Source organism: Centropristis striata, chromosome 8 (genome assembly GCF_030273125.1).
Source record: "Centropristis striata isolate RG_2023a ecotype Rhode Island chromosome 8, C.striata_1.0, whole genome shotgun sequence".
Classification (NCBI taxonomy): Eukaryota; Metazoa; Chordata; class Actinopteri; order Perciformes; family Serranidae; genus Centropristis; species Centropristis striata.
Genome location: NC_081524.1, coordinates 747,141 through 760,552, shown reverse-complemented (window position 1 = coordinate 760,552; position 13,412 = coordinate 747,141). Strand labels below are relative to the sequence as shown.

Below are 13,412 nucleotides of genomic sequence, written 5' to 3'. Positions count from 1 at the left end.
GCTCAAAGTGAAGAACTGAGGATGCTCAAAGTGAAGAACTGAGGATGCTCAGAGTGAAGAACTGAGGATGCTCAAAGTGAAGAACTGAGGATGCTCAAAGTGAAGAACTGAGGATGCTCAGAGTGAAGAACTGAGGATGCTCAAAGTGAAGAACTGAGGATGCTCAGAGTGAAGAACTGAGGATGCTCAGAGTGAAGAACTGAGGATGCTCAGAGTGAAGTGGGATCACTGATAGCAGCTACAGTTTGGACTAAAATACTTTCAGCTGTTTTTCTCTCTCAGTGGCATCAAATGTCACAGCAGCAGCTGATTTCAGCTGATTGCTCTGCTCTGATTGGTGGACGCCACCTGGCCCTGGTTGCTAGGCTACCAGAGCCTTTTGTTATCATCATATCATCAGACTGTCTGTCTGTCTGTCTGTCTGTCTGTCTGTCTGTCTGTCTGTCTGTCTGTCTGTCTCACCTCCCACAGGCCCAAAACTCTGGCAGCTCCGTCTGCTGCCAGCTGGAGTCCAGTCTCCTCCTCCAACTCCCTGAGACCTGCATCCACCAGCTACACACACACACACACACACACACACACACACACACAAACACACACACACACACACACACAAACACACACACACACACACACACACACACACACACACAGACACACATTAATAGAAATTGAGTTGTGTCAGTAAATCTTGTTCTAGAGAGTAGTGGTAGTAGTAGTTGTAATAGTAGTAGTAGTAGTAGTAGTACTAGTAGTAGTAGTAGTAGTAGTAGTAGTAGTAGTGGTAGTAGTAGAAGTGGTAGTAGTAGTAGTAGTAGTAGTAGTAGTAGTAGTAGTAGTGGTAGTAGTAGAAGTGGTAGTGGTAGTAGTAGTAGTAGTAGTAGTAGTAGTAGTAGTAGTAGTAGTGGTGGTAGTAGTAGTGGTAGTAGTAGTAGTAGTAGTAGTAGTACTAGTAGTAGTGGTGGTAGTAGTAGTGGTAGTAGTAGTAGTAGTAGTAGTAGTAGTAGTAGTAGTAGTGGTGGTAGTAGTAGTGGTAGTAGCAGTAGTAGTGGTAGTAGTACTACTACTTACTACTAGTAATAGTAGTAGTAGTAGTAGTGGTAGTAGTAGTAGTGGTAGTAGTACTACTACTTACTACTAGTAGTAGTAGTAGTAGTGGTAGTAGTAGTAGTAGTAGTGGTAGTAGTAGTGGTAGTAGTAGTAGTAGTGGTAGTAGTACTACTACTTACTACTAGTAGTAGTAGTAGTAGTAGTAGTGGTAGTAGTAGTGGTAGTAGCAGTAGTAGTGGTAGTAGTACTACTACTTACTACTAGTAATAGTAGTAGTAGTAGTAGTGGTAGTAGTAGTAGTGGTAGTAGTACTACTACTTACTACTAGTAGTAGTAGTAGTAGTAGTAGTGGTAGTAGTAGTAGCAGTGGTAGTAGTAGTAGTAGTAGTGGTAGTAGTAGTAGTAGTAGTAGTAGCAGTAGTAGTAGTAGTAGTGGTAGTAGTGGTAGTAGTAGTAGTAGTAGTACTACTAGTAGTAGTCGAGTATTCTCACCGTCTCGTCCGGCTCGACGTGTCCGCCTGCAACGAAACATCAGAATATTACAAATATGAAGAAAATGTGGAAAGACATTTTAAAGAGATTTTAACAGAAAATTACAATGAAATATGAGACGAAAATATGTGCAAAATGTAAATAAAAACCTGTTCAGATTTTAGAGGAAGTGAAGAAAACTGCAATAAAAAATGTAAATCTTTGTAAAAAATATTAAAATTTGAATTAAAAAGATGTTTATTTAATGTCATTTTTATTTTGGAAGGACGTATAAAAACATAGAAATGAACATTCAGAAAAATGTGAGTTAAAAAAAAAGTTTAGAACTTCAAACTAGTTTTGAGATTTTAATCATGTTGATGACGTATGAAAGAATATTATCTGATGTTTTTTCACTATTTGTTTGTTTGTCTGTTGTCGGCCATAATTTTAATGTTTGTTAATTATTTTGGTTTGATTTTGTTGTGAGTTTGTTCTAAGTACTCTATGTCACATTTCTTAAAAATAAATAAAATTTTAAAAAAAGGTTAGAAAAAATAGATGACAAGACGAAATAAGAATGAAAACAAATAGTGACAATAAAAAAATAAAAAAATAAAATGAGATAATGTTGACAAAAAGGAAAAACAAAATCAGTAGGAGAAATAAAAAAAATAAAACAATAAATAAATAAATATAATGAACAAGATACATAAATAGTAAAATAATATAAATATTGTTGTTATTGAACCAGTTTTAACTGGATCCTACATTTCCCATAATGCACCTGTGTGTCTCACCTGGAGGGACCCAGACGTTGGGAAAGATCCGCAGCTGCCCCGCCCGCCGCGTCAGCAGCACTCTCTGATTGGCCGTCTGCAGGATGATGGCCACGCCCACATCAACTCCACGCTGCTGGACGTCCAATGGGATCGCAGAAGCCTCGTTGACGGACAGGTGTTTGATGGGGCAGAAGGCGGGCCTCTGAAGAAAACACAAATATGTAAATAAAAATGTAAATTAATGTCGTAATAATATCTGTTTAAATATGCTTATATGATTTATTTACCTTTATTTTTTTTTATGTTATTTTAATGGATTTTTAATTCAAATGAATTTTTTTATTTATTTGTTTTGTACGTTTTTATTATGTTGTCTTTAGATTTTTGTCCCTCAACATATCTAACTCTATTAATTTATCTATTATATGATTTATATTTTAGAAAAAGAGAGATAACAGCAAACATAAATAAATATATATAAACATAAATAAATACATTCACTGTGAAAAGATATTTCACCTTCAGTTTTATTAAAAAAAGAAAGATTAATTGTCCCATAATGTTAAATACAGAGGTAAATATAAAAATATAATGACAAAAATATGATGTTAAATACAGAGGTAAATATAATAATATATAAAGATAATAATATGATATTAAATACAATATAATAATAAATCTGCTAAATATAATAATAAATATATCAAATATAATAATAAATATAATACATATATTAAATATAATAATAAATATATCAAATATAATAATAAATATATTAAATATAATAATAAATATATCAAATATAATAATAAATCTGCTAAATATAATAATAAATATATCAAATATAATAATAAATATAATACATATATTAAATATAATAATAAATATATCAAATATAATAATAAATATATTAAATATAATAATAAATATATTAAATATGGTATAAATGTGTGTGAGACCTTCAGAGGCGTCCCTCGTCCTTTCTCTGCTTGGTAAAGAATGAAGTGGTTTTTCTCCAGAGACAGGTCCACCTCCACCTCGTCCTCTCCTCCGTCACTGAAGTGACCCACGATGCTCTGGAACCACAGAAGAAGAAGCAGCAGGTGAGTCCAGGTGAGTCCAGGTGAGTCCAGGAGAGTCCAGGTGTCTGAAGTTCTTCAGCTGATACTGACCTGAACGAACTGAGCTCTCTGTGGAGCCGAGCGCTCCTTACACACATGAACCAGAATCCTCCGGACTTTATCCATGCTGCCTCACACCTGGACTCTCCTGGACTAGGCTAGACTCAGCTGGACTCTCCTGGACTCAGCTGGACCCTCCTGGACTCTCCTGGACTCTGCTGGTCTCTGTTGGACTCTCCTGGACTCAGCTGGACTCTGCTGGTCTATGCTGGACTCAGCTGGTCTCTGTTGGACTCTCCTGGACTCTGCTGGACCACTAACCAACATCAGTTCTGATCATCAGCCTGCAGATGAGTTTTAATCTTTAAACCAGTTTGTTTACACAGTTTAATGTTAACAGCATCAGCTAACTGTAGCCAACTGTAGCTAACAGTAGCTAACTGTAGCCAACTGTAGCTAACAGTAGCTAACTGTAGCCAACTGTAGCTAACTGTAGCTAACTGTAGCTAACAGTAGCTAACTGTAGCCAACTGTAGCTAACAGTAGCTAACTGTAGCCAACTGTAGCTAACAGTAGCTAACTGTAGCCAACTGTAGCTAACTGTAGCCAACTGTAGCTAACTGTAGCCAACTGTAGCTAACTGTAGCTAACTGCAGCTAACTGCAGCTAACTGTAGCCAACTGCAGCTAACAGCAGCTAACTGTAGCCAACTGTAGCTAACAGTAGCTAACTGCAGCTAACTGTAGCCAACTGCAGCTAACAGCAGCTAACTGTAGCCAACTGTAGCTAACAGTAGCTAACTGTAGCCAACTGTAGCTAACTGTAGCCAACTGTAGCTAACTGTAGCCAACTGTAGCTAACTGTAGCTAACAGTAGCTAACTGTAGCTAACTGTAGCCAACTGTAGCTAACTGTAGCTAACAGTAGCTAACTGTAGCCAACTGTAGCTAACTGTAGCTAACAGTAGCTAACTGTAGCCAACTGTAGCTAACAGTAGCTAACTGTAGCCAACTGTAGCTAACTGCAGCTAACTGCAGCTAACTGTAGCCAACTGCAGCTAACAGCAGCTAACTGTAGCTAACAGTAGCTAACTGTAGCCAACTGTAGCTAACAGTAGCTAACTGCAGCTAACAGTAGCTAACTGTAGCCAACTGTAGCTAACAGTAGCTAACTGTAGCCAACTGTAGCTAACTGTAGCTAACTGCAGCTAACAGTAGCTAACTGCAGCCAACTGTAGCTAACAGCAGCTAACTGTAGCCAACTGTAGCTAACAGCAGCTAACTGTAGCTAACATTGAACATTAAAGCTGTTAAAACGTTCTTTCAGAGAGAATAATATCCTCCGAATGGAATATTTTATTAAAATAACTTCCATGCATGTGACCAGTTTAAATAAAGTGGTTAGAAACAGTAGAAACAGAGTTCATCAGTTCTGATCATCAGCCTCCAGATGAGTTTCAATCTTTAAACCAGTTTGTTTACACAGTTTAATGTTAGCAGCATCAGCTAACTGTAGCCAACTGCAGCTAACTGTAGCTAACTGCAGCTAACTATGGTTAACAGCAGCTAACTCTAGCCAACTGCAGCTAACTGTAGCTAACTGCAGCTAACAGCAGCTAATTGTAGCTAACTGTAGCTAACTGCAGCTAACAGCAGCTAATTGTAGCTAACTGTAGCTAACTGCAGCTAACAGCAGCTAATTGTAGCTAACTGTAGCTAACTGTAGTTAACAGCAGCTAACTGTAGCTGAATGCAGCTAACTGTAGCTAACTGCAGTTATTAGTTACATGAAACAGATCTTTCAGAGAGAATAAAATCCTCCAAACGGAATCTTTTATTAAAATAACTCATGCATGTGACCAGTTTAAATAAAGTGGTTAGAAACAGTAGAATCAGTAGAAACAGTAGAATCAGTAGAAACCTGCCTGCAGAGAGCTGCTGCAGCTAGCGTCCATGACGTCACTGAACTTCCGGTTAACCACTTCAAAATAAGAGCCTCCAGGAACAGAGGCTGACTGATAAAGACTTCCTCTCTTTCTTTCTTCTTGAATAAAAAACTGTTTAAAGAATGATATTTAATATTTTTTATAGAATCATGTGAAGTTCCAGTAAACCTATTAAACACTTTAATGGCCTTCTGTTGATTGATATTATCAGGAAGATATTTATCAATAATAACATCATAAATTTAGTTTTTTCCTGCTTTTAATCTCTGATTATTCATTTATTATTAACCACCTATAGAACTCAGTAATGTTATTAAATATTGTGATATTTGATTTGACTTTATTACCAAACTACATGTAATCAGATTACATTCTGCAGTTACTTATTAGTTGAATCTATATAATAATAATTAATTAATCCTCTCTCTTTATATTCCTGCTTCCCCACCACTATTTTTATTTTATTTTTGACTCTGAACTTTTTTATTTTTTGCCACGTTTTTTACAACTTTGTTCAGTTTCTAACTTTATTACTGAAAGAGAGAAAACAGAAGAAACATGTTTTAGTGTTTTAATAAACAACAACAACATGTTTAAGTGTTTTAATAAACAACAACAACATGTTTAAGTGTTTTAATAAAGTTCAGTCGCAGCTGAAAACATCATAGAAAAATAAAATCATAGTTTCATAAATTGACAAGATATAATTTGACTGGGACAGAATTTATGTTTTTATTATTATTATTATTTATTGTACCGCTGCACTGTGGAAGCATTCATCTGATACAAGTTCCCTTAAAATACCCAAACAAACAAACAAACAAACAAACAAACAGATTGTTGTGTTTCTAAACATCTGGATTTATTTACATTTTTTCCTGATTCAGTAAAAAAATCCTCTATTTATTTATTTATTTACTGATCAAACTGTAAACTGAAGCTAACAGGATAAAAAATAAATTTGCTTTTAGATATTCCAAAAAATATTTATAAAAACAAAGTGGTTATTAGTGGTTATCCATTAAAAAAAATGTAATTAAAAAGTGGCACAAACTAATATTTGGTTTAATTCATATGATTTATTTTTCCTTTTAATGTTCAGAATAATTAATCTTTGCATTTATTTTTTTTATTATTTTTAAATAATGTATTTGTTATTTTTTAATTTATTAACGTATTTATTTATCTGAACTTTTTTATGCATTTCTTCTAAATATATATAAACATATATATATATTATATTACTTAACTAATTAAAAAACACATTTAAAAATAAAAATAAATGCATAAATTAATAATAACAAACAAACATAATCAAATGGGGAGGTTAATAAACAAATAACTAAATTTAAAAAAATGTATGTTTCATTTTATGAATAAATGAATTATTAATATTATTTCTGGTACATTTAATTTATTTATTGAGTCTTTTATGTATTTCAGACCAGCGTTTAACACACACTCATTACCCAGAATGCACCACAACATGATCAATATCAGCTGATGAGAGCAGAGAGACAGAAAGAGACACAGACAGTTTTACTGTAGTACTACTGCAGTACTACTGTAGTACTACTGCAGTATGGAGGCGAGTCCTCACGGTGAGTCCAGCAGGGACACGTCGCTGTCGTGTCCAGACAGCAGGGCACGGCGGTCCTCCACCTGAGGGTCAAAGGTCAGAGACGCTGAACACCTGCAGGACCCCACATGTCCCATGATGCATGTCTGTGTGTGTCTGTGTCTGTCTGTGTCTGTGTGTCTGTGTGTGTGTGTGTGTGTGTGTGTCTCTATGTGTGTCTGTATGTGTGTGTGTGTGTGTGTGTGTGTGTGTCTGTCTGTCTCTATGTGTGTGTGTGTGTGTGTGTGTGTATGTGTGTCTGTGTGTGTGTGTGTGTGTGTCTGTTTGTGTGTCTGTGTGTCTGTGTGTGTCTGTCTCTATGTGTGTCTGTGTCTGTGTGTGTGTGTGTGTGTGTGTGTGTGTGTATGTGTGTCTGTGTGTGTGTGTGTGTGTGTGTGTGTGTGTCTGTGTGTGTGTGTGTCTCTATGTGTGTGTGTCTGTGTCGGTCTGTCGGTCTGTCGGTCCGTCTGTCTGTCTGTCTGTCTCTATGTGTCTGTGTGTGTGTGTATATATGTGTGTGTGTGTGTGTGTGTGTGTGTGTGTGTGTGTGTGTACCTTGAGGGGGGTGTAGGTGTTGTGGTGTCGTAGTGATCTTCCAGAGAAAACACACACGGTGACGTTGACACACACCTGCAGCACCAGAAGAACCAGCAGCAGGCCGAGAGCTCCGTACACACACACCTGAGACACACACACACACACACACAGACACACACACACACACAGACACACAGACACACACAGAGAGACAGACACACACACACACACACACACAGACACAGACACACAGACACACAGACACACACACACACACACACACAGACACACACACATATATACACACACACACAGACACATAGAGACAGACACACACACACACACACACACACACACACACACAGACACACAGACACACACAGAGACACACACACACACACACACACACATAGACAGACACACACACACACACACACAGACACACACACACACACACAGAGACACACACAGAGACACACACACACACACATAGACAGACACACACACACACACACATAGACAGACACACACACACACAGATTAATGAAGGTGATCATTAATTAATAGTGTTATAATAATTAATGTGTGTGTGTGTGTGTGTGTGTGTGTGTGTGTGTCGTACGTCCAGCATCCTCATCCTCCGTCTGCATTTCTCCTCCTGCTCCTCCGTCACCACGGCGACCGATGAATTCCTGTCGCCACAGAAACGAAGCGAGGGGGGCGGAGCCGCCAGCAGCCAGCACACGTAGGCCACGCCCCCCAGAGCCAGCAGCACGCCCAGCAGGTTCCAGAGCAGGGACGCCCAGACCTGGACCAGAACACACTCAGACCTGGACCAGAACACTCTCAGACCTGGACCAGAACACACTCAGACCTGGACCAGAACACACTCAGACCTGGACCAGAACACTCTCAGACCTGGACCAGAACACACTCAGACCTGGACCAGAACACACTCAGACCTGGACCAGAACACTCTCAGACCTGGACCAGAACACACTCAGACCTGGACCAGAACACACTCAGACCTGGACCAGAACACACTCAGACCTGGACCAGAACACTCTCAGACCTGGACCAGAACACACTCAGACCTGGACCAGAACACACTCAGACCTGGACCAGAACACTCTCAGACCTGGACCAGAACACACTCAGACCTGGACCAGAACACACTCAGACCTGGACCAGAACACTCTCAGACCTGGACCAGAACACACTCAGACCTGGACCAGAACACACTCAGACCTGGACCAGAACACTCTCAGACCTGGACCAGAACACACTCAGACCTGGACCAGAACACACTCAGACCTGGACCAGAACACACTCAGACCTGGACCAGAACACTCTCAGACCTGGACCAGAACACACTCAGACCTGGACCAGAACACACTCAGACCTGGACCAGAACACTCTCAGACCTGGACCAGAACACACTCAGACCTGGACCAGAACACACTCAGACCTGGACCAGAACACTCTCAGACCTGGACCAGAACACACTCAGACCTGGACCAGAACACACTCAGACCTGGACCAGAACACTCTCAGACCTGGACCAGAACACACTCAGACCTGGACCAGAACACACTCAGACCTGGACCAGAACACACTCAGACCTGGACCAGAACACTCTCAGACCTGGACCAGAACACACTCAGACCTGGACCAGAACACACTCAGACCTGGACCAGAACACTCTCAGACCTGGACCAGAACACACTCAGACCTGGACCAGAACACACTCAGACCTGCACCAGAACACACTCAGACCTAGGGATGGGTACCTTTCATATTTACGGTACTCAACGGTACCGATTTTCGGTACTTTTGCGTTTGTTTATGTAGTAATAAATGTTAATTTGTTTAATAATAAAATCTTTTTTTTTTTCAATTCAACATATTTATTTCTCAAAATATAAACTTTAAAAAATATATCAAAACAATATAAAATCCAGGATGAGCAGCGCTTTATTGTTGAGTGAACGTGCATTTTGTAACATGAAGGTTGCAGTGTTATCAAAGAATGCAGAGGAGCTCTCAGGTGGCAAAGCTCGGAGGAGAAAAAAAAAAAAGGTTGCAAGTGCACGTGTGATTTGTTGTGATGACGTCGTAGCTGTGGGCGGAGCACCGTTCAGACAGTATTGTGGGCGTGGCATGGTTGGAATAAACAAAGTTGAGTCGGGCTGCTCTGTGCACATATCGAGGATGACGCAGGAGTCCGAGGGATTTAATATCAGCGAGGCAGTTTGGAGTAAAGTGGCAGGTAATATTCCTGAGTTGAAGAGCGGAGTATTAGCGGAGGACCAGAGATGTAGCAGCTAGCTGCTAGCTGCTAATGACTAGTCTACGGATTAATGGAGAGAGCAAACGGAGTAAGGAAGGTCCAATCTGGAGGCAGACGAAGGCCAAGCCCGGGTAGAGACATTGGAGAGATAGCAGCTGGCGGCTAGCAGGCCTAGAGCCGGCTGTTCGTCTCTGCGCCGGGGTGGAAGAGGGCAGCAGCTAGTGGCCGCGGTGAGCAGACAGGACCAGACGAGGAGGTAAATAAAAAAATAAAAAATAGTGCGATCGTCAGCACGCTTGTTAATCAAAGACGTCAAATGAAAACAGGTTGAAATCAATGATCCGTTTAAAGTTAATGCCGTTTAGGTACCGAAACATGGTACCGTTTGGTTTTACATGAATCGGTACTCGGTAGTACCGACGGAATTCGGTCGGTACCTATAAAAGTACCGAATTCGGTACCCATCCCTACTCAGACCTGGACCAGGACACACTCAGACCTGGACCAGAACACACTCAGACCTGGACCCATTAGCTAACAATTAAAGTTGTGTTAATCACACTAAACTGTGACTAACGAATTTCCTGTAGCTAAACACATGGAGCCTTCAAAATAAGAGCACAGAGCTCAGTTTTATTATGTGCTAAAACTCAAGAGTAATACTTTTATTTTATTTTTTTGGATTTGGCAAATGTTGAGATTTGCACTTTACACTACATTAAGATTTTATTTTAAAAAAGTCATATTTTCTATATATTTCCAGTATTTTGTAATATTGTTAAGAACATCCAAACAGATTTTATGGTGAATTATTTATTCAGACTCACCAGACGGACGGTGGTTCTCCTCGCCGCCGCCACCGCCACCGAGCCCGACACCACGAACTGCACAGACACACAGTCAGTTATTGATCAGTGATCGGTTGTGGATGGTTAGTGATCAGTTATGGATGGTTAGTGATCAGTTATTGATCAGTTATGGATGGTTAGTGATCAGTTATTGATCAGTTATGGATGGTTAGTGATCAGTTATTGATCAGTTATGGATGGTGAGGTTACGTACGGCGGCGGCGGCGGCCAGCGGGGCGTGCAGCAGCAGCGTGGGCGAGAGGACGGCGGTCAGACTGAAGAGGACGAGCAGCAGACCCACGAAGATCTGAACCACCTGGAACACATTCATAGAAATATGATAAATATCAATAACAGATCAATAACAGAGCATTTATTCTTTACATTTTTATCTGATTTTATAAAATATCTAAAAAAAATATATGTATAAATAAAGAATATATTAAATAAAATATGAATAAAGAATAATATAATATATAAATGAAGAATAATATAAATATATAATATAGAAAATAAAGAATAATATATAATATAAAAATAAAATATATAAAAATAAAGAATATATAATAAATAAATAATCTAAAATATTAAAAGATATATATATAATACAATATAGAAATAGAGAATAATATATTTTATATTAAATAAATGAATAAATAAAGAATATATAATATATAAATAAAGAATATATAATAAATACATAAATAAATAATATATAATTAAACAAATTATAATAAATAAATAAATAATATATAATATATAAATAAAGAATTAATAATAAATAAATAAATAAATAATATGAAATAGAAATAAAGAATAACATATAATATAAAAATAAAGAATATATGATAAATAAATAATCTAAAATATTAAAAAGATATATATATATAATACAATATAGAAATAGAGAATAATATATTTTATATTAAATAAATTAATAAATAAATAAAGAATAAATAAATAAATAAATAATATATAATTAAACAATATATATTAAATAAATAAATAATATGTAATATATAAATAAAAAATTAATAATAAATAAATAAATAATATGAAATAGAAATAAAGAATAATATATGATATAATAATAATAATTATCGTGAGTCTGACCCCGAGGCCGCGCGGCTCGCCTCTCAGGAACGTCGCCGTCATGTCGTCGACCTTGGGGGCGGGGCTTGGCGGCGCTGGGGGCGGGGCCTGTGTGGTGGGGGCGGGGCTCTGCAGCTGGATGCCGGCCTCCTCCTGAGGGATCACCTGGGTGACCACCACCACGCCTCCCACCGTGGTGATGGACGTGGACGTGGACATGGTCGAGGTCAAAGGTCACACTGAGTCCAGACAACAGAGACGGAGGTCAACTACACGTCCCAGAGTGCACTGCTGCAGGAGCCGTCCAATCAGAGAGCTCCACACTGAACCAGCCCAAACACCTCAAAATCACCACTTTATTATTTATTACAGCTTTTATACTCTATACGTTTAATTAACAATAATAATAACAATAATAGTAATAATATTAATAATAATAGTAATAATAATAATAATAGTAATAATAATAATAATAATAGTAATAATAATAATAATAAGTGTCTTTTGGTCATTTTTCATATTTTTTGTTCATGCTGTCTTTTTTGGTCATTTTGTGTCGTTTTATTGGTAACTTTGTGTCTTTTGTGGTAATTTCGTCTTTTTTTGGTCATTTTTCATAAAACCTTTTTTATATTTTGTGTCTATTTTGGTCATTTTGTGTCTTTTTTTGGTCATTTTGTGTCGTTTTATTGGTAAATTTGTGTGTTTATTTCAGTAGTAATGTGTTTATTCAGTAAAAAAAAAAATCATGAAAACATTATAACTGTTCTTAAAAAGTGACACTTCTGATGCTTTTATTTTGAAGTAAAAACCTGGCATCTTTTGTTGTTCTTGCTGAAGTTTTTTTTTTTTCCACAATAATAATTTAATGGAGTCTGATGAGGCGTGCTGACATGAACCACTGGAACATCAATGCTAACACTATCAAACCATAATATTATTATATTATATTATATATTATAATACTAGAACTGTAATAATTCACCGCAGCAGCCTGTAGATCAGTCGGAGCTGCTCAGATTCCCCAAAACTCATGTTTGATGTCCAAAACAAGCCGATAAATCTTTAATTCTCAGTATTTTTATGGAGTCTGACGTGGAGTTAAACGCCGTAGAAACACAACTCACTGACATATATAAATATATAATAAACCATGATAATAATGGAGCCGTATTTACTGCAGGGTCCTCTGGAGAGATGTGAGCCGATCAGAGTCTCCAGAACTGGAGTTCAACCTGCCGATAGAGCCGATAAACCTTACACTGACGGTATTTGTAACGAGGTCTGGTGGAGTTAAAGCAGAATAACCAGGAAGTGCCTATTGTTAGGAATTAATGTTGAACAGATTTATGGTTATTGATCCTCTAATGTCTCACACAGGTTATTAAAGGAACGTTCATGTTCTTATTAACAGTGTTTTTATTAAAAATCGATCTTTATTATTATTAGGATCGCTGCTAGAGATCTGAAGATATTTAGCTTTAATTATTGTGAACATAAAGGAAGAAAACATTCACAGGATCCTGCTGAACATGTTTAACTGGATGATTATGATTATTATAGAGTTTATTATCGAGGTTTACCTGCAGCAGCTTGTTGTTGTTGTTTCAGGCGGAAGTTTTTCTCTTTGAACTCGATTAAACTTGGTTTATGATGACG

The 13,412-nt window shown here is 37.8% G+C and overlaps 2 protein-coding genes across 3 annotated transcripts in view; both read right to left on the bottom strand.

Moving 5' to 3' along the window:
- Positions 1-3,610, bottom strand: part of nudt17 (nudix (nucleoside diphosphate linked moiety X)-type motif 17) — an 11,447-nt gene extending 7,837 nt beyond the window's left edge. Inside the window, exons 1-5 of the mRNA XM_059339967.1 lie at positions 3,476-3,610; positions 3,263-3,379; positions 2,322-2,505; positions 1,543-1,568; positions 463-552 (exon numbers count right to left, since the gene is read on the bottom strand). Of these exons, the coding sequence (XP_059195950.1) occupies positions 463-552; positions 1,543-1,568; positions 2,322-2,505; positions 3,263-3,379; positions 3,476-3,550 (492 nt within the window). The 5' untranslated portion in view covers positions 3,551-3,610. The remainder of the gene's footprint in view (positions 1-462; positions 553-1,542; positions 1,569-2,321; positions 2,506-3,262; positions 3,380-3,475) is intronic.
- A 2,315-nt stretch (positions 3,611-5,925) lies between these two features.
- Positions 5,926-13,352, bottom strand: LOC131976806 (membrane-spanning 4-domains subfamily A member 4A-like). Of its 2 annotated transcripts, XM_059339970.1 has the most exons (7): positions 13,337-13,352; positions 11,775-11,992; positions 10,876-10,977; positions 10,641-10,697; positions 8,146-8,331; positions 7,542-7,667; positions 5,926-7,030 (listed from the first exon to the last, which is right to left on the bottom strand). In XM_059339970.1, exons 2-7 carry the CDS (start codon positions 11,970-11,972, stop codon positions 6,965-6,967), a joined length of 735 nt encoding a protein of 244 aa, XP_059195953.1. In that variant the 5' UTR covers positions 11,973-11,992; positions 13,337-13,352; the 3' UTR covers positions 5,926-6,964. The 2 variants fall into 2 exon arrangements, with proteins under 2 accessions (XP_059195953.1, XP_059195952.1); XM_059339969.1 differs by lacking the exon at positions 13,337-13,352 and having other exon boundaries at positions 11,775-12,093.
- Between the last annotated feature and the right edge of the window lie 60 nt (positions 13,353-13,412).